This window comes from Paroedura picta, chromosome 8 (genome assembly GCF_049243985.1).
Source record: "Paroedura picta isolate Pp20150507F chromosome 8, Ppicta_v3.0, whole genome shotgun sequence".
In the NCBI taxonomy this organism is placed as follows: Eukaryota; Metazoa; Chordata; class Lepidosauria; order Squamata; family Gekkonidae; genus Paroedura; species Paroedura picta.
The window spans coordinates 20,134,966-20,157,588 of record NC_135376.1 but is presented as its reverse complement, the minus strand read 5'-3'; the positions used below and the strand labels follow the sequence as shown (position 1 = coordinate 20,157,588).

The window sequence follows — 22,623 nt, the reverse complement described above, 5'->3', positions numbered from 1 at the left end:
GACATCTGGAAGACCACAGGTTGACTACCCTTGGATTAGATCGTTCCCCAAACCAAGGGCCGCAGGGAAACGGCCCGAGGAAGCCTGCAGCCCGCTAGAGTTTTTGATCGATTGGGTGGCCTTTCAGAGACTCAGACAGAAGCGCGGGCACCCCGTCAGGGCCGCCGCACACACGCGAGGACACACGCAGGCACGCACACACACACACAGAGCGCTCCGAAGAAGATCCAAGTGGGTGGGGGGAGAAGAGAAAGGTAAGATGGCACCACGGGTTTAATAGCAACAGGAAACAACAACGATGCGAAACCATCAGCTCAAACTTTACTCTCTTTCCCCCCCTCCCCATTCCATAGATTGCAAAAAAAGTGTCTTCAGTTCATAACTTGGCACTTATTGAGAAACCGTGACGTCAACAATGACTGAACAAAACGCAACAAAAAAAAAAGCGAAGCGAAACCTGAGTGGAACAAAAGGCATGAGAGACAATGAACACATCAATGAAGAAACAGCATCGACTGTATCTTTTTCTTCTTCTTCTTCCCTCCCCCACCTCTGGTTTCCTTACTCCCCCCCCCCTCCTCTCCTCCTCAAATAACTTAAAATACGCTAGAAAAAATACGGTCCATATAAATAATTTGTGTCTTTTGTTTGTTTGTTTGTTTTCATGGAGAACAAAATAATTACAAAGCTCTGTTCCTAGCAGAGTTCACCAGCGAAGAGGTCTCCTCTCCGCCTTCCTTCTCTCCCCCCCCCCCCACCCCCCTTCCCCCTTTTTAAAACTTTCTTGGCAAAAGAGCGCTCAACTCTGGAAGGCTTTTCGGAGCGGAGGGGCTCCCCAGCTTCTTCGTGGGGGCCTCGCGTTATAGCTATATGTGCCTTTCGGGAAAGAAAATAAGATATATAGCGAGAGAGATCACCAGAGTGTGGGCGTGAAATCGAATGGAAAGGCCAGACAGAACTGTCAACAGGGGTTAATATAGCCAAAATAAACATTTGTTTGTGTATCATTAGCATCCTTTTAAAAAAAGTCCTGGGTTATTATTACCTGTCATTATTTGGGAAGGGGATGGTGGAAGAACGTGGAGGGAGGGGCCTTAATGCAACGTAGACTTCCAAGGGAGGGGGAGGGAAAACAAAAGCTTATTTGTTTCTGTCTTTTCCAGGGCTGGAAAACCGACAGCCCTCCCCGGATCTGCACACGTTGGGTAATGCACTTTCAATGTCCTTTTGCAGCTGGGCTTTCCAAGTGCAAAACAGGAAAAATCTACTTCCAAAGCGCATTATCCAACATGGAGCTGGGCGAATATAGATGGGGACTCCGCAGAGGGTTGCCAGCGGGTCTCACTGAATTCCAATGTGATCTAGACTCAATTGTCCACCTTTGCTTGAGATCAGGCCCCTGGCTTCCCGAGAGCCGGGGAGGACGGCAGTCATGTCCACATTTGCTCCGAAGTTGGGCCTGCCGGAGACACTAGGCTAGACTCTGCCAGGACACGGGGCACGGGAGCTTAGCTTCCTGGGTGACCCAGCGCCGCTGCACTGGCCTTCGTAACTCAGCGGCTACCGCACTGAAATCTCAGGTAGAGCCAGACGAGCCCAAAGCGCATTTCTTTTCCCTGCAGGTGGGCTTGCCGGACTCTGCCTAAGAGTGGCCAGGCTTCATCTTTGGGCTCCTGTTATTTGTTGATCCCCTCCCCCCCCCTTGTTTTTTTTTTTTAAGATGAAGTGCAAATGATTAGCCATCAAGGAAAACCCAAACCAAACCCCTGCAGGCTCAGAACTCTGCTAGCACAAGTCTCCATGTAGCAAGCCGGGGAGAAATCACCGTCTCTTTTCTCTCCCGTTTTAATCTCTCCCCCCTCCCCCCTCCTTTACAAAAAAAAAAAGAGCTTCTTTTTCTTTCCTTCTCATTTCCGCTTCCAGTCTGTGACTGTTTAAACTCAAGTATCTGATGCGACGTGAAAGGAGGCCCGCCTCTCTTATCAAATTTCTTGTATTAAAGTGAACTTCGCAGAACGAGGTCAGTTTCAAAACCTGTGAACTTCCCAGCTGCGTGTCTATTTCATCTCTCTAATTCTTTAAATAAGGATCTCGCTTCCCTCCTCCAGTTCCTCTCGCTGTGGCTTCTTCTTCGGAGCGGTGGGGCTCTTCCCCTGCCTCTTTTATTTTATTTTTTTAAACATACACACATTCAATTCTTTTTCCTCCTCCTTTTTTGTCTTTTAGACGTCTCTCGCTTGTCTATTTCTTTCTTTCGCCTCCGTTAACACCATCACGGTCCTTTTGGCATTCGGTCGGTCTTTTCACAGCTGTTCTTTCCCCCCTCCCCCTTTTGAAGTGGCGCAGGAAAGAAAACCAAGGAAGATCGGGCCCCTCCCGGGGCAGGCGAAGGTCTCTGCTCGGCGTCGAGGGCAGCGGGGCGGGGGGTCTTGCGGGGGGCGACCCATCCCCTGTCCCCGCCCGCCGCCCCCCCTGCTCCTGCGGGATTGCACCGTGCCCGGGCGGGGCGTGGGGGGCGAGTCACAGGCCCAGGGCGGCCGCGTGCTTTTTGGCTTTGAGTCTGAGGTCGGCGATGCTGGAGTTCTTGCTGGTGGTCTTGGCCGCCGCCGCCGCCGCCACCACGGACGCGGCAGAGGCCGACTCGGCGGCCAGCGTGGCCAGGGGCAGGCCGAAGGGCGGCGCCGGGAACATCATGTAGGGCGCGTGCGCGGCCAGGTGCGGGTGGAGGTGGTGGTGCGCGTGCGCCACGGCGCTGTCCAGCTGCAGCTGCGCCTGCACCTGAAAGGACAAGGGCGTCACGTTGCAATGACTATCCTGATGGGAGAAACACAAGAGCAGCATTAAGCCACCTCCGCGCCCAGGCCGGACCCGCCCCCAGCCCGGCTCCCCTCCCCCTGGCGCTTGGGGGGGACCAGCATGCGGCTCTCCGGGGGGAGGGGGGGGGGAGATGGGCAGCCACGGGACTCATTCTGCACATCTTGGCTAATGCAGGGGTAGTCAACTTGTGGTCCTCCAGATGTCCATGGACTACAGTTCCCATGAGCCCCTGCCAGCGTTTGCGCATAGGAATTGTAGTCTATGAACATCTGGAGGACCACAAGTTGACTACCCCTGGAATGCACCTTCAGTGGGCTTCAGGGTGGAGCAGGAAAAGCTGCTTCCAGAGCGCATTGAAAGTGCATTAGCCAACCTGTGTGGAATGAGCCCAGGAGGGGGCAGGGGTTAATAGGGCGGGCTAGGGTCTCCTCGGTTTAGCTCGGGTTGAAGCGGCAGAGCAAAGTTGAGCTTTCCTGGGCACACACACAAGTTTACCTCGCTCAGTGCTGAACATGGTTGTGCTCAGAGGCGCCCCTGGACTCAGTCTGCGTTCCCACAGGGTTAACTCTTGTGTTGGCAAGCGAAATTATTGCCATTCACGGATCTCATCAACTCCCTTAATCCAATCTCATCTCTAATCTCCCAGTTGTTAATGCATCTTGACTCTAGGGAGCCCTTCCTGGTAACTCACCCCCATTCACCCCGGGAAGACTAAGGAAACAGCACTCGCTCGGGCAGCTGCAAGAAAGCAGTCTCTCCCCTGCCCCATTCTAGCCTCACAACAACCCTGCGAGGCAGAGGATGGCTGGGCCCCTCTGCGGATTGAGTCCTGCAGAGCCGGACTCGCCCACGGTGCCTGGCCTGGGTCACTTGGAAACTAGCGCTCCCTTTTAAAAAACAAAAAGAGCGCGCAGTCCTCGGCTGGTTTACTCGGGAGTAAAATCAATGAAGTTGTGCGCGTGACATGCCGTGGAGTGGCGGAGAGGGGGCTGGCTGCAGAGGGACCCTGGGCCGCCCAGGTGGACTCCCCAAAGGTGGCCAGCATTTGAGGAATGCCTCGTTCTTGCGCGTCCGGGCTGGACGGCCACGAGCCGGATGGAGACACGACCGACCGCTGCTGTTGTCACTGGTCACGCCTGGAGCGCCAGGGAAGACGCCCCTGCCTTTGCCTTGGGGAGGCTGCCGGTCCGGGACATTTGTGTATTGAAAGGTACCAAGAGACCAATTGGCAGCGTTCTCTCTTCGCCTCCCTTCCCCCTCACAACAAGGAGAGCCAGCGTGGGGTCCTCTAAGCTGGAGAGCCGGCTTTGATTCCCCATTCTTCCTCCCCATGCAGCCAGCTGGGTGACCTTGGGCCACAGTTCGGTCAGAGCTGTTCTAGCAGAGCAGTTCTGCCTGAGCTCTCTCAACTCCAACTCCTCCACAGGGTGTCTCTCGTGGGGAGAGGATGGGAAGGCCATTGTAAGCCACTTAAAAGCCAATTCTTCTTCAACTCCCCAGCGAGGTCCACTAAGGAGGGCAGCCGTGTGGGCCTGAGGTAGAAGAGCTGGCAGAAGAGTCCACCAGCATCCACTCCACTTCTTTCCAAGAAACAAACTTTTAAGGGAATTTTATTTTGTTTTGTTTGCTTATTTATTTATTTATTTCCATCTTTTGGCATCCATCTTTCTCACGGACTCAAGGCAGATTACAGAGAGTAAGCTTTTCCTTTCCTTATATCTCAAACCAGGGAGATTTTGTTGGTCTCTAAGAGGCGGCTGGACCCGCCCCTCGCTCCAGAGAGGTCGGTTGGACAGGGAAAGGGAGGAACGGATCCGAGGTCACTCTGCTTACGGAAGACCCAGTGAGCATTCGAACCTCCCGATTTTCCTGCGTGATGGGACATTTACAACCTCTAGAATGCGTTGAAAGAGCATTCATTCTCCAACATGTGTGGAACAAAATATAATTCGAAGTCAATCTCTGGTTGAATTTATCCTGATTGCCCGTAAGACTAACTGAACACTTTTGTGGAGCTCTTTACAAGCTCTTTCTTAGAGACCCTTCTGGCAGAGATACAATAGCATACCTGCCCCCCGCCCCCCGTTCTGCATACATGGACCCAAAACTGCACTGCAGCCCCGGGCTCCACTGGCCAGGACCTCTCGCATCAGTGGGGCGTCCAAGATTCTCAGCAATTTTCTAGGGAGCCCAACAGAATCTATCTCCAACACGGACCTCTCACGCCACAGACTTAAATCTCCGTTTTACTTCCGAGTAAACAAGCTTATTGTTAAACTCCGATTTATTCCTGAGCAAACACGCCGAGGATCGAACTTAGCACATTTCTGCAAAACCGAGTGCACGGCCCTGATTCTAAAAGCGTGGGGTCAGTCTCGCTGAGATCAATGGAACGTCATTCCAAGTCCGGCTAGCGTCCTAAAAATCCATATTTAGAAAGCAGGGCCGGTGGAAATCAATAGGAGTTGAATAAAAGCTCCCAGTCCTGCTGGCGGCGATCCTGAGCACGCTTTCTCCCGTGGAAGTCAGCGCGATTTGCTGAGGATCACGTAGAGTTGCGGATGTGCAGGATCACACGCCCAGGGAGCAGGAGACAGACTTGAGGCCATCCCCCTTCACGTCCTCCCCACCCCCCTTCCTGGGAGGCGGAGGATCAGAATAACAGCAAAGGTAGCTTGCCATCTACTGACTTTGTGCCAAGCCTCTCCCGACAGTTCTGTCCGGGCAGGGGTCTCACTCCATCCCCCCCCCCCGGTGGAAGCCACGGCATTCCCCCCCCTCGTCGATTCTCAGGCCCCGCCGTACTTGCCTGCTGGAAGGGCATCCGCAGAGCACCCACGTTCACGTAGGGGGCCACTCGGCATGCCTCGAATTGACTGGCTGCTCCGATCAGGACCCCTGGAAGGAAGGAAGGAAGGAAGGAAGGAAGGAAGGAAGGAAGGAAGGAAGGAAGGAAGGAAGGAAGGAAGGAAGGAAGGAAGGAAGGAAGAGATGATCATCAGTGGAAGAACTGAACGACAAAGGCTGGCGAAATCCTTCTAATCTAGACACGGTTTTGAAAAGGGCCGACTTGATCAGAAAAGGCCCTCCAGTGAATGGCTGACTCCTTGCACCTGGGACTTTGGGAGGGGGGAGTTTACTGGTAAAGGTCTTCCTGGGGGGGGGGAGGCAGCGTCATAGTGCAAACTTATGTAAAGCTAGGTTCAAGTGGCCTCGGACTTATGATGACCTTTGAATTAATGTTCTCCCTGCAAGAAAGACCGAGGGTCGTGACCTCTGTGATGGAGTCACCAGGTCTCATGTTGGGACTTCTGCCTCTCCTCCTGCCTTCAGCTTTGCCTGGCCGAATTGCCTTTTCCAATGACCAAAGTTTACTCAGGCTGCTTTCACACAGGTTGGCTAACTACCTTTTGAACACACTGTAGTTAACCTTTGCAATTGGGATTCTCTAGTGTGCGAACAGTCTCAGAGTTACTCAGGAGGAAGTCTATTGATTTCAAGGGGTTTCTCCTAGGGAGCAACTCTGCATAGGATTGAACCGCTAGGCTGTCGGAATGACTTCTGGTCAGTTTCACCTACCTTTGTGTAGCTGATTCTCTTGCTTTCTGCACTTGGCTCTTCTGTTCTGAAACCACACCTAGGGAAACAGGGAGAAAATGGTTTCAGTCCAGACCCTCCTCTCTGTCTCTCTCCATCTATGGCTGCCTCCTTCTTTGTTTTTTGGTTGTTGTTTTTTCCAGCGCATCTTACTTTTGGTCTACAGTCAAAACAGGTAGATTGGCATCCTTCAAGATTTCACAGATGCCAGGTTTCCAAACACTATTTTATTACTGCAGCAGAAACTTTCAGCACAAGAGGAAGAGCCCTGGCAAAAGGCTGCAGCAAGAGGTGAGGCACTCCCAATGCTGCCGCAGTATTTTGCCCACCTTGCTCTGTGCCAGAATGCTGGCCCATTGTGGGGTAAACATTCATGCTCCAGGTTTTGACTTTTGGAGGCACACCAGCCCACCGCATGAAGCTGCCTTCTGCAGAGTCAGAAGAGTATAGAAAGGGACAGTATAATACCAGTCAGATAATCCTGGACTACTGGCAATTCGCAACATATTATTATTACAACTACTATCACAAAGAGTACCTAAGCAATCAAACATGGCACTCTTTGTAATAAAAGTTGTGTTACCTTCTAGAAAACCTTTTTGAAGAAGATTTTGTTTAGCTGTAACTCTCAAAAATAAGCCTCAAAGTGGTGGCTATTCTGCTATGGCTCACAGCAGAGAGACCAGTCTTTGCCACACTGAAGTGCTGGATAAAGACTTTGGTTATACACTACAAACTTCGACAATAATAGTTTGCTGATTGCCGGTGGTTCAGGATTATTTGACTAGTTATTCAGGCCAGTGCTGTCTACTCTGGAAGACAGCAGATCCCCCGTATTGTCTGTGACCCAATCTTTTTATTTTAAAGAACTGGAACTGCCTGGGACCAAACCTGGGACCTTCTTGTTCTCCCATTGAGCCACCCTTCTGCTTGGCAGACTTTTCAACCATCCCCACCCCCGTGTTTGGGGCTCTGTGACAAATGCTTTCTGCCCATTTTGGAAGTTCCTAGACTCTCAAACCAAATATGCTGTTTGTGGCCTTCCCAGAAGAAACCATTGAGGCCTTGCTGGAAAACCGTGGGGATGATCTGAGATGGTATCATCCAGCAGTCTGTTTCCCAAGAGGAGACAAATGGTGCCCTTTAGGGATTCTCTATTAATCAGTGCCTTGGCAGCACCTCATTCCAGTTTTATGGGTGTTTGGAAAGTAACCATTTGGGGACACACTTCTCCCCATTCTTTCTTGAACGACAGGAAGAAATGTTTCAACCTCAGATCTTGCCTTGTGCATACAAAATATCAGTTACTGCAGAGAAATGCAACCAGGTAGCTCCAAATCCCTTATGGTCCCTGCCCCCCTCTCTCCAGGCTTCAGGGTCTTCTATTAACAAGTGTACTTGGGACTACACCTGTATCCCCCATTCTGCAGAGCTGCAACCGAAATGCCCTCAGGGTTTAAGATTCCCCCTCTCTGTTCCAGAAGGTATCCTGTTGCTCTGTAGATCTGAGTCCAGGAGCACCTTAGGAACCAATAAGAATTGGCCTGACCCTAAATATCTTCAGGGAGCAAGTCTGTGTGTATGTCTACTACTACTCTCTCTCTCTCTCTCTCAGAGGTCTGTACATTGACTTGGGGGAAAGTTGTTCAGAGGCAGCAGACCCCCAAGTCAGTGTCACGGGGCTGCAGTCATTCTAGGGAGCCATCCGTGAAAGCAACCTGAGGGACACTCTTTCCAGCCTTTCTTCATTTCAGTGGCTGTTGTTTGCGGTGGCGGGAGAAACTTTAAGCAGGAGCCTCACTTTGCACTGAAACCCAAGGAGTTGAAACGGCTGGATGGGCCAGGAGTTCGCAATTGCGGGTGCAGTTGTGATGCTAGCCTGCCATGGGGGGTGGGGGTGGGGGGTGGAGAGAAGTAGGAGATCTTGCTGGGAAGTCGTTTCTTAGACTGCTCAGGTGTAAGCGCACTCGCATGGCTTCCACAGCGTGGATTCCAGTTTTAAGAACTGGGCTAATTGGCCACAAACTTTCCGAATCGGGTTTAGAACGGGAATCTTGAAAGAGCGCCCCTTTAGGAAGCAGACAGTTGCCGCCTGTTCCGCTTCTGAGTCAATCACTTTCTCTGGAGTCTTTTCATCTCGGGCCAGTCGAATGATCCCCCTCCCCAGCTGCCTCCCCTCCCACCTTTCCCTGCTATCTAATGCTTTTTTAAAAAAAAAATCCCCAAAAAAAACTGGTGATAAAGGGGGTTCAGATGTTTGCGCAGGAAGACCCGAGTAGAATGTGCTGATTAAAAGCCTGTAACATTAATTAGCTTCATCTTCAAGAAAAATGAAAACACCAAAGGTTTTAATGACTCACTTTTTTTTGGTGGTGGGGGGGTAATTACTGTCATAAAAGCATCACTACAAAGAAGTTGAGAAATTCTCTGTTCCTCTGTGCAGCGGAGTGTAACACAGAAGCGGAATAATTGTCTCATTATTATGATAATCTAATTTGCTCCCATAGAAAAAAAAAAGAAAGAGAGAGAGAGAAAACTGGGAGTCAGGCAAGGGGATACTTTGCCGGTTGGAAACACAGAAAAAAGTTTTGAGATCAGCAGTAAGAACTTGGGGTCCTGTTTCCTTAAGACAGGAGAGGGTTAAACTCCGCCCCGATCTGGGCATGCTCAGAAGTAAACCCCACTGAGTATGATAGAGCTTACTTGGGAGTAATCGCCGGTGGCCTGTCACTAAATGGCTTCCTCTTGTTAATTTCAAGCGCTTCAAATCTCTCCCATTTTAATCAATGGGGCTTTGAGACAACAGTTTGAGCAAGCCTGTTTAGGGAGGATGAAACACTTACCGCCGACTAGATCTAGGGGGGGGAGGGGGGGCTCGAGAACTGTCTCCAAGACGGAACAAGTGACCTTTCCCCCAGGAAAGAACAACAGCAAGTTCAGAGTTTATTGGGATTTGGTGGAGGAGTAGGACATGCCCGTGCCTATAAATGAATATCCCCTATTTTACTGCAGTGTTGACCTAAACAGGTTTATTCAGTGCTAAGTTTCAGTTCAATGGGGTTTACCTGCTGGTTAAGCATTCCAGGCTGAAGTCCTAAATACACAAAAGACCATAACAGTGCAGTCCTAGGCAGAGTTGAGAGGTCCCTTTATTGAGAGAGATAAGACTGGAGTCACTCCGCATAGGAATGCACTGGTCCTCCTCAGTTGCTTCTGTTGTAGGATCGCACACAGGAGACTCCTTCTAGCGAACAATGCCTAAGCCCGCAAAAGCAAGTTCTTAGACCAAAATGTACCCTGACATTTTTTGCAAAGGACTTCCAAGGACTTTTGCAAAGGACTTCCAAGCCCAGGATCGGACAGCTCGTCTGTCTACTTTGAAAGAAAGCCCCGCTGCCTGTAACCGGGCTGCAAAGTCAATGTTTCGCTACAGGCTACCTGTGCAGGTGGGTACATGAAAGAAAGCGGCGGGGCTCATTTCTAGGCAAATAGTGGCCGGGATTGGGCTGCCAGATTTTTTTAAAGGAGCTCAGGATAGGGCGGGTTTAAGTAAGCGTGAATAAAATCGGCCTGTTATCAGGTCCAAGGTCCTAAACAGAATTGCTTGGAAGTAAATGACACGTGGAAAGGGGGGGGGGGGAGGAATAAATGGAATTTACTTCCGAGTAGGCACGGGTTTCCTGCCTCCCTCCTTCTCCAAGCGCTTCTGCCTCCGATATGTGGCCATCTGCCCACGAGAAGCAGGGAAACCGCAGTTGGAAACAAAATCGCTGCAGAGCATTTCGGGGGGGGGGGGGCATTTAAAAGGAAGGAGACTATAATCTATGTAAATCTCTGAGGGCGATTCTGTATGGATTATGCTGGGCGGGAGTTATTCTTTTGTGGGGCCAAACAAACCTCCCTCCGTAGGAATCGCCGCCTTTTAATTTTTTTTTTTTTTATTCCCCTCCACAGACCAGTTGGGTGACCGAAAGCTTTTTTAAAAGAGAGAGAAGCGGCCAGGCTAAATCGGATGGCCGCCTAGAAAACAGAAAAGCAGCGACAAGTACAAAAAGAGAGGGAGAGAGAGAGAGAGAGCGCTCTTTTTCTCTAGGCGGGGAGGTCTTTCAGAAATACTGCTATTTCTCCCCTCTTCCCTCCCCCCTCGATAAATAACGCGATCGTTCAGTTCGGGGCCTTTTATCCGATCCCACCAGACGCAGCGAAAACCTTTAAGAGCCCGAGCCCCGCTCGGTGCAGATGGCCGCCTCCGAGCACAAAGATGGAGGGGGAAGGCTCGGTTACACGCAAGGCGCTGGCGGGCAGCTGCAGATGTTCGCGGGCCTCAAACGGCTCCAAGGGTCCGCACAAAGAAGGCGCCGTTTCCCAGGCCGGAACAGCGAGACGGCGCTTCCTCGCGCCCAGCCCTTCTGGTTAATTTCGCCCCTTTCCTAGCCCAGGAAGAGGGGAGGGAAATTGACACGCGCCGCTCCAGAACCCGGCCGGGGGGGGGGTCTTTCTGTCCCCTTTGCTTGCTTTTCTCCGGTCCCTCGAGATTAGGAGGAGGAGGAGGAGGAGGAGGAGGAGGAGGAGGAGGAGGGGGGGAGACGTGGGGGTGTGAGGTTTCACTTGAACTGTAAAATGTGTGCGCCGGAGCAACTGTCAATGCAGTTTCTCAGTCAATCCCTGCATACAATTAATGCATACATCCGTCTGTTGTTTTTTTCGGTTTTGAATGGAGCAGGGCATAGTTTCCTTGCATCCGGATGGAAAGCTTTCATTGTCATATTAAACAAACAAAAAAAAACCCTGATAACAATTCATTGCACAACGCAGCTTTTTATGGACACACATCCCACCAGATCTGTGTCTTCCGCAGAGATCTGTTTCTCTTGGTCATGCAAGGCCGAGTCATTTCCGTGCTACTTCTTTAGGGAGAGGTAGAGAAGGGACTGGCTGCCAAGGGCGGCAGGCCAGCGTTTTCCCAATTATAAGGAAATAAAATGGACTTAACCTCTCCCCAAACCAGAGAGCCCCTCCTGGAGGTAAGTCACATGGGGGAGCATCCCTAGATCTAGGGCTCATTCGACACAGCTTGGATAGGGCACTTTCAATGCACTTCAATGCACGTGTTTTTCCACACCGGAAAACCCAGCCTCAAACCACATTGCAAGTGCCTCATCCAACATGTGTGGAATGAGCCCTGTTGTTACTCCAGAATAATTCCCATCCTCCGACTCAGAACTAAAATCTAAGGGCCCCGTTCCCACCCTGAGGCTGACGCCCTTTCACCTCCAAAAATATTGCAGGAGAGCAAGTGGCCCCAGCCCGATTCGGTCCACAATCCATCCCAGGAACAGTCAAGCCAAGCCCTTCTTCTTCCGCTCCGGACTGGGAGGCCCCCAATGCTGCGGCGCGGTTTGGAGCAGAGTGGCGCGAGCTCCCGGGCAGTTCAAAGGACTGCAGATCCGTGGGAATTGCCTCGGAGCAAAAAGGCCACAGGCCGAGCAAGCGCGGGGTTTCTCCACGTTTGATTTCTGCTCCCCAGCCCTGCAGGGCTCCGGCTCACCTGCACCCGGGCTTCGGATAGCCCCAGCCGCTGACTGAGCTCCTCCCGCATGAAGGCGTCCGGGTAATGGGTCTCGTCGAAGAGGCGCTCCAGCTCGTTCAGCTGCTCCAGGGTGAAGTTGGTCCGGCTCCGGCGCTGCTTGATCTTCGTCTGGCCTTCGTCGTCCATCACTTTGGCATCGTCTTTGCGCTCCTTCAGCTCGGGCGACACTGGGCAGGGAAGCAAAAAGGCGGTCAGCTCCGGACCTCTCTCGCGGGCTCCCCCGCCTAACCAGCCCTGCCCGGATCCGGAGGAGGGCACCGTCGACTCTGGGACTCCCCGGCTGGGTCGCCCCCCTTAAATCGAGGAGAAGGAGGGGGAGGGGGAGGGATCAATGAATCGCGCAAAGGTCACCTCTCTTAACAGTTTCGGGGCTGGCTGAGTCCTCTGAAAGGGGATCGCGGGCCAAGCCAGAAGGATCCCCCTCCGCCCCTCCGCCAGGCGGGGAGAGGGGGGCTTGATCCATTCCCACTCCCAAGGGGAAGAGGGACAGCGTCCCAGAGGAACCGACAGAGCAATCCTACACTGGTCTTCGCAGAATTCTACGCAGGTAGGGTTGAGTCTCAGAAAAGTGTCCCTAGCACGGCACGGGCCCTCTTGGCTGGAGAGCGCCAGTGGACAGGGTGACAAGGGGACCCTAATGACGAAGGCCTAACAAAACGCCCGGGACTTTCACTGCCTTAGGAGGAAGGGCTGCGATCCACAGCACCATTCGTTGGGAGCAACAGCCCCTGAAATGACCGGTGCGTGTCATGCTCAAGATCCCGCTTCGCGTGTTTTTCTCGATTAGCGTCCCGGTTTTCGAGGGAACCCCCCGAGCCTCAGGCCCCGCTTCGAAAGGCCAGGCTGCCTCGCTGGAGCCGGGGTGCTGGAGCCGATGGAGTAAACGGTGGGACTGGACCCTAAGTAATGGCAGTGATTTCTGCCTGGAGGTTCCAAACTCTCAGCAGGACGCGGGTCAATTAATAATAATAATATCAACAACAATGACAATAACAACAATAACGATCATAATACAATTGCCTTTAAAGAAAGTCTCTTTCCTTATGCAGAGGCCGTGGGTTTTTTTGCTTTTGTTTTGCTTTTTTGCCAGCAGCTGTCCCACCCAGGGATGCTCTCCCCACCGTAGGTAGGAGAGCCGGCCTTAGAAATCCGGGATCACTGCTGGGAGGAGGCAGGAGCCACCCCCGCCCCTGCCCTTGCCCTGCTTTCTGCGCGCAATGCCGAGGGCGCAACTTGCTGCCATTGGAAAGGGGGCGGCCCCACGCCCACGGGGCTCCAGGGCTCTGACTGGCTCCTTTCGGGCCCCGTGGAGCGACCTGCGCGGCCTTCCGAGCCACCGCGGCAGGTGTCGTGAGCAATTCCGCACACCTCGGATAGCGCACTTTCAACGTGCTTTTTGCTGCTGGAGGAAAATCTACTTCTAAAATGCATTGGAAGTGCTCTATCCAGGGGTAGTCAACCTGTGGTCCTCCAGGTGTTCATGGACTACAATTTTTATGAGCCCCTGCCAGCAAACGCTGTCAGGGGCTCATTGGAATTGTAGTCCATGGACATCTGGAGGACCACAGGTTGACTACGCCTGCACATCTGCAGAAATTTGGAGGGGGGAGAGTTTACTCCTTGCTACACTAGCTGCAGGTCCCAGCAACTTTTCCCGGGCCCCGTTTAAAGTTCGCTGGCAGAGCCTCCCTTGGCCTCCCTTTCCTCCTCGCCAGGTGCCGCCTCCTCCCGGCGTACCTTCCGCGCACTTTCCGGACTAGACCGACGCAGGCCTGGCTTCGTTTGCTCCGGGTTACTCTCGAATCGCCCCCCTCCTCAGCCTTTCCCATCGGATGCAAGCCTGGATTTCGCTCGCTGCGTGTAAACGGGGCGGTGCGACACTATTCTTTGGGCCTGCGGGATGGGGGGGGGGCTAAAGCCGGCTTGCCCTCCCTGCCTCCCTTCCCCGCGGGGATTTGCCCCCGCCCCCGAAGCCAGGGCCCTCGATCGTATTTCCCTGTGGCACACATCTTATCCTAAATTTGTTTAGAAAATGACTTCCGGAAGAGCTTCTCGGCCCAGTTCCGACCAGCCCAGCACTACTCCCAGGAACAAGAGTCGCCACGAACCCGCCCCCGCCCTCGAGAGCCCGAAATCTCCGGACCGGACGCAGAGATTCAAATGCTCGGAAGCCACGAGGAGCTGCTGAGCGGCCGCCTTCCCCTCCCCCTCCCCCTCCCCTCTCGACACCCAGATGGAAAGACACTCTGCAGAAGGCTGCCCGGCTGGGCTGCCCGGCTAGGAATCGTTTGGGGGTCCCAAATCAAAACTTTGGGGAAGCCTTTGGGACTCTCTGTGTGTTTTAGGGGGAGAGGTTCGGTCCCCCTCTTTTCTGGCGCACCAACAAGGGAGATCAACGTTTCAAACTTCGCGTGGGTCTCCCTAAACCCTGGCCGGGCGCCCGGCTCGCCTTCAGAACAGAAAGGGATGGAGGAGGATCGGCCAGAAAGGGATTGTCCGCTGGCCTGTTCTCAATAGTTAGACCAACCAATGCCGTAGATGAGAAAGAAAGAAAGAAAGAAAGAAAGAAAGAAAGAAAGAAAGAAAGAAAGAAAGAAAGAAAGAAAGAAAGAAAGAAAGAAAGAAAGAAAGAAAGAAAGAAAGAAAGAAAGAGGCGTTCCTGGGTGTGGGATCTCTCCCCCCTATATTATGCCCTGCTCGCCAGGTTCCCGGACCCCCGGGAGGGACGGCCTGCTGGGACGCGCCAGACCTGCCGGATTCCGCCCAGAGCCCCGCCAGCCCACTCCTGACCCTCCGCCTTGGGGTCTCCGCGAAATAAGCGGCAGCCGGTTGGGCGAGGGGCTTTCCGGGCTGGGCCGGAGAAAGGGCAGCCGCAGCAGCCGCAAGAGCGGGCGAGAGGCGGCGCAGAAGCTGTGGCGCGGAGGTGCCGGGAGCGCGGCGCAGGTCCCCCGCCCAGTCCTTTTTGTCCGCCCGCGGCCCCAGCCCTGCCCGCCGGCCCGGCCTCTGCCCGCCCTGCCTTGCCTTGCCTTGCGGGGCTGGCCCCCGACGCGCCCGGGCAGAGAGAGTCGCTGGATGCGCTCCCACCGAGGAGGCGCCGATCCGCCCTTGCCCTTGCCCTGCCCTCCTTCCCTCCGCCGCCAGCCCGGCTTCCCAGCGCGCTCCCCCCGCGACGGCGCCCGGCCGAGGTACCTTCGCTGAGCTTGGGCGTGCCCGCCTCCCGGGCCCGGTCGACGGCGCCCATGTCCAGCTCTCGCCCCGGCGAGCGCCCCGCTGCTCCTCCTCCGCCGCTGCCGCCGCCTCCTCCCGCCGCCCGGGCTGCCGGGCTGTGTCCGTCCTCCCGGCCGGGCTCGCTGGAGCCTGCCGCCGCCGCCGCCTCCTTGGCTCCCCGGACGGGCCCGCTCTCGAGCACCTCCCGGTAGGTGATGAGCTCCTTCTTCTCTTTCACTTTCTGATCAAACGACTTGGAGACAAAAGCCGTAAGTTCTTCCATCGCCGGCGATTCTCGGGTTTTCTTGGGTCTTCCTCCCCCCCTTCGCTCGCCTCCTCTGGCTCTTCCAGGCCCCCCAATAAACACATCAAGGGGGCAGGGAGGAGGGGGAGGAGGAGGAGGAGGAGGAGGAGGGGTGGGAGGAAGGGGGTGGGAGGGGAGCGGGGGGTGGGAGGGAAGCGGGGTGGGGGCGGGGGGCGGGAGGGAAGCCGCAGAGAGGCCGGGCAGTGGAAGGGGAGCTGAGGTTCCCCGACCGGAGCGCGCTTGTTCGCCGTCAGGATCTTTGACGATTCTCCCCCGCGCCGAGTTCAGAGCTGATAGGGCTGCCCGCGATTGAAGTGCCCCTATTTATACTTGCCGGCGCCGGCCCCTCGCTCGCTCGCTCGCTCTCCCTCTCTCGCGCGGCGAACTACCTCCCCTTTGCAACGGGGAACGAGCCCCCGGCTCCGGCAGCGCCCCGGCAGCCGCGCCAAGCGGGAGGACAGCCAAAGCGGACGGCGGGAGGGGAGGGGAGGGCAGGAAGAGGGAGGCGGGGAGGCTTCCCACCCACCCACCACACCCTACCCCACCCCACCCCACCCCACCCCACCCCACCGGCTTGTGGACCCCGGGGCCGGGGCGCCCTCGGCCATCCCTCCGCCCTTCACCAGGAGCCCCCATTAATTTCCTTAGGCGTGGCGGCGGCGGCGGCGCGGGGGTCCGGCGCGAGTTCAGCCCCGGCGTGCGCTGGCAGCCGGGGGGGGGGGGGGGAGGGAGGCCGGCTCTGCAGGGGAGGGGCCAGCAGGAGAAGTGACGAGGCGGCCGGCGAGGAGGGGACGCCGGGCGGCCGGCCGGGGAACGGCTTCTTTACCGGCGCGCCGAGCTGTCGGGCCGGCCTGCCCCGTTTGCCCAAGAGCCGCCGCTCGCCTTGGAGCCGCTCCGCTCCCCCAGGACTGCCGGCTCCGTGGGCCTCCCCCACCCCCCCAAAAGAAGCCTTGGCCCGGTTCGGACCCTGCCAGCCCGGTGCTGAACCTCGGGGTGCTGGACAGCGATGCCTGAAGCCCGGAAACGCACTTGGGGCTTGGGTCTGGGGACAAAGCGCGATCCCACCGACGGGTCCCCGCACTGTTGCGTTGAGAAAGCAGTCGCCCTGCCTCTGGGTGGTCGCCTCCCTCCCCCCTCCCCGCAAGACGGCTCTAGGCCCCGGAGGCCTTGGCGAGGCTTTCCCCGGGAGTCCTTTCGGGGCACTGTCCAGGCGGAGGGTGCTAGATTCCCCCCTCCCTTCTGTCTGCCTTCCCGGCACGAAAAAGTTATCATTGCATCGGGGTGGGGGTGGGGGTGAGGGTGGGGGCGTGCAAAGGGTCTGGGGTTCCCAGGCGTCCCGAGGTCTCTGTTTTATCCCGGGAAGTCAGTTCCCCGTCTGGAAATACGTCCAAAGATCGTCTTTTTGCAGGCGAGCTGAGGCAGCAGAGGCGCTCGGCTCCCCTCACTGGAATGAGGGACTGCTCTGGCCGGCTGTCCGCGCAGTGCCACGCGAAGCAGTAGGTCTACTCAGGGTCCCCATCAGATCTCCTCAACGGGGCTTACTCGCAGGAACGTGTTCTTATGATTGCTGCTGCAAAGTTTGAGATGAAAATGCCGGTTTTATGGCCGGCGATACCGTGACAATCTGGACAGTTCCTTCTTCAGAAATATAGCAAGCCCCTCGGTTTACATTTGCAGTCCTGAGCATGGGGTTTTTTTTTGGGGGGGGGGAGAAAATCCTAGGGAATTTAGTGGCCTTTACTGATGAGTAGACCACATTGAAAGTTGTGACACGGTAATACACTTCCAATGCACTATAGAAGTAGATTTTCTTGTTTTGGGCAGGAAATCCTGCTGCAAAAGCACATCGAAAGTGCATTATCCAATGGGTGGGAATCATGACATCCGGTTACTTCCGGGGAAACTTAATAGGGATCGCACTGCCCTTACAATTTCACCCTCTGTGTACTTCCCCCCCTCCCCCCCAAACAAATCTGGAGCTCAATGAAACTGGATTTAGAAGCTTTGTAGCTAATTTGTCCTTCTCTTTTTCTCTCATTGTTTAACCTCATTATTCCCTGGCCTGTAAAACCCACAGGCTGTTTTACAGACGTTTAACGCCCTGGATGGAGAGGTGCCTAATGGTGCACGCAGGAGGCTTTCCCCTCCCAAATAAGAACTGGTAGAAGAGAAGAGCGGACTTCCTTCATGTAAGAAGCCACGGCGTTTAAACTTCAGCTTCACACGCAGCAAGAACTGTGATTAAAAGGAAAAATAGCTGGAGGGAAACTGCAGCCGCCGCCCCGAGTATTGTCCCATCGCCCTAGAATTCTCTCATCCCCCTCCTCCTACTTAGCCTGCTAAGATTTAAATCGACAATTTAAGTATTGGCACGAAAGTATTGGACTGCAGGAAAAGCAGCGGAATTATTACTGTCATGTTCTATTGATTGGGAGGAAATCGCTGAACGCCATATAGGTTAAACACACACACACACACAGGCAATTATTCTGATGGGCCGAAGTTGGGAAAAAGGCTCTCCTGAACTCTTCACACCACGACTCGCTTGGAAACCGGCCTCGTTGGCTTCCAGGGGGATTTTCACTTTTATCGGGCAGTTGGGGATTCGGGTGTCCCTCCCTTCTCCCCAAAACCACGTTTTTTGGGAGGAGAGCTAAGTCCGCCTTTTAATCCATGGCTTCCTCCTTGACTTTTCGTGGTCGATCCCGTACGCTTCCTACGGAAACAGAGCCAAGAGCCGGATGAACCAGAACGATCTGGTTCCTCTTTATTCGTAGCATCCGCATTAATTAATTAAAAGAAAAGAAAGAAATGTCGAGATGGCCGCCCTGGTCGGTTGCTGAGCAATGCCGGCTTGCTAGGCCCCGGCGTCCTCCTTGCGCGGGTGTAAGCCGCCTCCCCACGGCCGCCATCGACGCCCGAGGCGCCCGGCCAAATCAGCTGGGCCCTGGAGCGCCCGATTTGCAAGGCGCGTAAATCGCGGGTGGCCGTGAAGAAAGCCCGGTGACGGAGCGGCTCTGGGGAGGCCACGTGCCAGCCGGGGTAGTCAAACTGCGGCCCTCCAGATGTCCATGGACTACAATTCCCATGAGCCCCTGCCGGCAGGGGCTCATGGGAATTGTAGTCCATGGACATCTGGAGGGCCGCAGTTTGTACCCCTGAGCTAGTGGAAGGAGAGGGCCCGGCCCTTGCTGGGCTTGCTGGCTGGAGGGCCGTTTAGGGCTCGGGAGAGACGCCGCCGCGCCTGTGCATTGGCTTCAGCCCACCAAGCAGCGGGGGCGACTTTCCTCCCCCAGACAAAAGCGCCTTCGCTGCTTTCGCGCAAAAGAAAGAAAGGGTAGGGGGAGAGCAGACGGTTTCCTCGTCTCGGAGGGGGAGGGAAACGTCAGCGGAGCTTGTAATCCAGGAAATAGGGAGCTTCTTTAATTACTCTTGGCTTAAATGAAAAACGATAAATTTTTTTCTCCTTGCCTCCTCCAGCGGGCCTCCCCCCCCCCCCGACAATCTCAACCCCTAAGTATGAACTGGGAAACTAATTTGCACCGTCCTAACCTCAGAAAGCCCATCATTTCCCGGGAAGGGAAATTGCAGCGTTTTTAAAGCAATTTGCAGATAAATCATTGCACTTTTAATCATAGCGTACCTTATACAGACAGAACTCTGTGATTTATTCGGTTTCCCCCTCCTGGGGGTGATAGTTGAAGGAGGGGTGTGGGAGTGTGTGCGTGCGGGGAGAAGAAAGTAGGCGCTAAAGAAAGCATGACTCGCAGTGCAGTTTCGCAAACAACACATCTATAGTGAACATTAGTAAGATCTGTTTGGGAGTGTGCGTGCTTGTGTTGCCAGCAACGTTGCCTTAAAAAGAAACACAAAAATGCACCCCAGGAAACCGCGAACGCGCCGACCGAACGTGGAAAAGGCTAGCCTTCCAATCGATGCCTTCGGCACTCTTTTGCCTTGGCTGCGTGCTGTCTAGATGAGATCTGGGATAGCTTAGCGAGGTCTGGCTGTGGCGCTGGAGGAGGAAGGCGCTGAGCTCAAACTACGGAAGCTCGGCAGCGTGGCGGCCTTCGCCGGACTCGAAGGTAAACGGGCCTGTGGCTCGGGAGTTGCCATGGTTACAGCACTGCTGTGACCTTTGGGTCTCACTAGACGCCTAGGCCGCGGCCGGCGGTGGTGGCCGTAGTAGTGGTGAAAGGGCGCCGATTTAGAGTGCGCCCCTCCATCGCTCCTTAGCGACTCCCTCGTTGCAGGGAAACACCCCGTGCCTTCGCCGGTGTTGAAAGGGAGGTCGACAAACCGGAGGGCTCGGCTCGCTGCTCCTCTTCGCCACCGTTGCCAGAGCTTTCAGAGGAAAGGTGATTATTTCTTCCCACGTCGCAGGCCTCCCTACGGGTGGGAGGAGCGGGGCTGGTGGGTGGGACAGCGGCCCGTGTTGATGGCCTGCATTCCCATCTTTATAGAAAACATCCTGAATCCTCAGTTTGGGGATTCAGAGGCTGTCGCCTTTCCCGCGAAAAGGGTGGCGTTAGAATTGGCCAGAATGATGGTCTCAGACAGCTATGACTTCTCCCATTCTTAGTCGCCGAGTGCTGATACAAATAAAAAATTCCACGGAGGCTGAAAGAGCAGGGCTCATTCAGCACAAGTTGGATAATGCTTTTTCAGTGTGCTGCTGCGGCTGGATTTTCCTGCACAAAACCAGCATATCAACTTTTAAAGGGTATTGGAAGTGCATTGTCCAAGGAGTGCTGAATGAGTCCAGGACAGAGCTCCTTCTCTGCCTCTCATCTAATACTCTGGTCATCTCTGCTTGAAAGTTCTCTAAGAATGTATGTGTTCCTCCCTCAGTTCTTTGACCATTTTACTCCCATAAGGAGGAGGAGGAGGCCTGAAAGTGGAATAGATTGGTTTGATTTTTAAATGTAATTATAAATTCTAGAATTTTAAAACTTACTTGTTAGTGTTGTGTATTTTAAATTTTGTAAGCTGTCCTGAGTCTCTAGGGAAGGGCAGGATATAAATGCCAAGTAATGATGTAATTTGGTGCTCTGGTCGCTTAACTAGTTATCCTTGGGAATCAGTTTCATTTTGTTCAGTTTCTCTTGTCTCCTTTTGCTGAGGAAGAGCTGTCATTGGCAAGCATCTGCCTTGTGTGCAGAAAGTTTTAGGTTCTTTTCAGCCCTGGCCTGGTGGAATGCTCTTGCAAATTAAATCAGAGGCCTGCAAGACCTTGAATGGTTCTGCAGGGCTTGTAAAACAGAGCTGTTCAACCTGGCATATGGTTGAGGCCCAAAGTAACCTCTGAATTATTCTGGCCTCCTCACCAAGGCCTTATTTATATGTTAACTAGGGCTGAGAAATCCTCCCAACTCCTCTCCCCTTCTGTCCTAGAATGGGAATAACTACCAGATAACTGTATTTGTTTAGTATTTAATGTATTCAGTTTAATTGTTTTATATTTTACTTTGATGTCTTTTTATTGTGATGGAATCTGCCCAGAATTTCATGAGATATGGCAGAAAATAACAAATAATAATAGTCAGGAGTGTCTCTAGCTAAAGAATCTGGAAAGCAGGTAGTTTGAAAGACGAAGTTGTTGGCGGTCAGAGTAAACAGTACTTACTTTGGTTTTCTCTTGCGTTCACTGTACATGTCTATTGGATTTTCTTTGTCATTCTGCATTTATTTTCCTCCCTTCTATGCCCAGTTTGCAATGCATTCTGGTTGCTATTTTACTGGGTTTTCTGAGAGTGCTTTTGTGCTGATTTCCTCTTTGTTTTGCTTCCAAGCTGAAAATAATTCAGAAGCATACAAATTATCTTGGATTCCCCCCCCCTTCCTTTTCTGCCCCTTGAAGGTCAATCCCCACCTACATTGAGGTCCTTCCACATTCTTAACCTTCCGCCATCCTTCCCCCATTTATTGGTATGCAGGCTCCATTTTCTCATTTTACAGTTTTAAAGTTTTAGATTTTTTTTGGCAAGCAACATGAGTCCGGCAATGCGAGACTATCACTAATCTCAGTTCACTGCATTAAAGCAATTAAAACAATGGGGAGAAAGTTTAAAAGACGTGACATGAAGTTTACTTCCTGCTGGTATTGACTTGAAAGAGGGATTGGAGAGGAGGCAAAGGGCAGCATCTCCAGTTCAAAAATGAAAGAAACAAAAAAGCATTTCAGTGCTGCATGCAAATAAAATAAAGGGTTTATTAGCATAGAATGAACTTGACATGAGATGTTAAGAGAGAGAGATACTGGGATGGGAAGCCTAAAGCTTTGAAAGCTTTAATGCTTTAGTGAACAAAGTTTTAGGGGGCAGCAGAACCATTTGGCAGTCTCTGGGAACCTAACATTAAAATGGCAGCTGAGCCACATGGACCTTCTGCGAACCACTGAACTTGAGAATTGCTTGGGGTCAATTCATTGGCCCATTATGCACGGCCACCGAAACGGTGATTTCGGGTCACATGGAAAACGCGGAGGGGGAAGACGCGAAGCACACCGGTTATGCACGGGACGTGGTGCGATGGCGGCAAAACCCAGAGTAACCTATTATGCACGTGGCAATCCTGGCGCCGCTTCTGGTTGCGCCCCGGTCACCCAGAAGCTGCACTTTCTTCCGCGTTTCGCTAATGCGGCTTTTTCAGCGGCATGCACCAAAGCTGCGGCCGGTTGCAGCCGGCACTGTGCGTTATCGGTGATTTTAGTCGCCGCTATTCCACCCCGAATGTGCGTTATTCCCCCCGTGCATAATGGGTCCTTTGGAGGACGACAGGACAGACTTTAAAAAACCTGGGAAGTGTGCAGGATCAAATTAGAGAATCACGGAGAAAACAACACAAATTTGCAAAGAAGAGCAGGCAATTAGTGTTATTATGCAGCTGCAGTAGGGTATTGGAGAACCTCCCCTTTTTTAATGTAGTGGTGAATGGCTAAAATGTTTTCCAGAGTTTCTGCTAGAAGACTCCTCTCCCATATAAATTGCACCCGTGTGCAAAGCACGGCAGAGTTTCAACCAACTTTGCACAGGCGCACACACACGCACACACAGATGTTGCGAACAATCAAAGCTTGCAGTGTCAATGTCAGTGGGTCTTAACCTTG

General features: G+C 53.6%; 2 protein-coding genes across 4 annotated transcripts in view; one reads left to right on the top strand and one right to left on the bottom strand.

Annotated features, from left to right (window-relative positions):
- Positions 1-2,386: 2,386 nt before the first annotated feature.
- SHOX2 (SHOX homeobox 2) lies at positions 2,387-15,636 on the bottom strand. Of its 2 annotated transcripts, none has more exons than XM_077348594.1 (5): positions 15,194-15,636; positions 11,963-12,171; positions 6,397-6,454; positions 5,627-5,715; positions 2,387-2,778 (listed from the first exon to the last, which is right to left on the bottom strand). In XM_077348594.1, exons 1-5 carry the CDS (start codon positions 15,492-15,494, stop codon positions 2,521-2,523), a joined length of 915 nt encoding a protein of 304 aa, XP_077204709.1. In that variant the 5' UTR covers positions 15,495-15,636; the 3' UTR covers positions 2,387-2,520. The 2 variants fall into 2 exon arrangements, with proteins under 2 accessions (XP_077204709.1, XP_077204708.1); XM_077348593.1 differs by having other exon boundaries at positions 2,387-2,814; positions 15,194-15,553.
- A 3,843-nt stretch (positions 15,637-19,479) lies between these two features.
- RSRC1 (arginine and serine rich coiled-coil 1) overlaps positions 19,480-22,623 on the top strand; it is a 201,656-nt gene continuing 198,512 nt past the window's right edge. The window contains exon 1 of one of the 2 annotated variants that reach the window (XM_077348587.1): positions 19,480-19,600. The gene's annotated coding sequence lies outside the window, so the exon portion shown is untranslated. The other variant, XM_077348586.1, reaches the window with a different exon arrangement.

Coding starts and splice junctions, on each gene's coding strand:
- SHOX2 (XM_077348593.1), bottom strand. CDS start 15,494: ATGGAAGAACTTACGGCTTTTGTCTCCAAGTCGTTTGATCAGAAAGTG. Junction 12,172..15,193: donor CACGCCCAAGCTCAGCGAAG/GTACCTCGGCCG, acceptor TTCCCTGCCCAG/TGTCGCCCGAGCTGAAGGAG. Junction 6,455..11,962: donor TATCCGAAGCCCGGGTGCAG/GTGAGCCGGAGC, acceptor CTGTTTCCCTAG/GTGTGGTTTCAGAACAGAAG.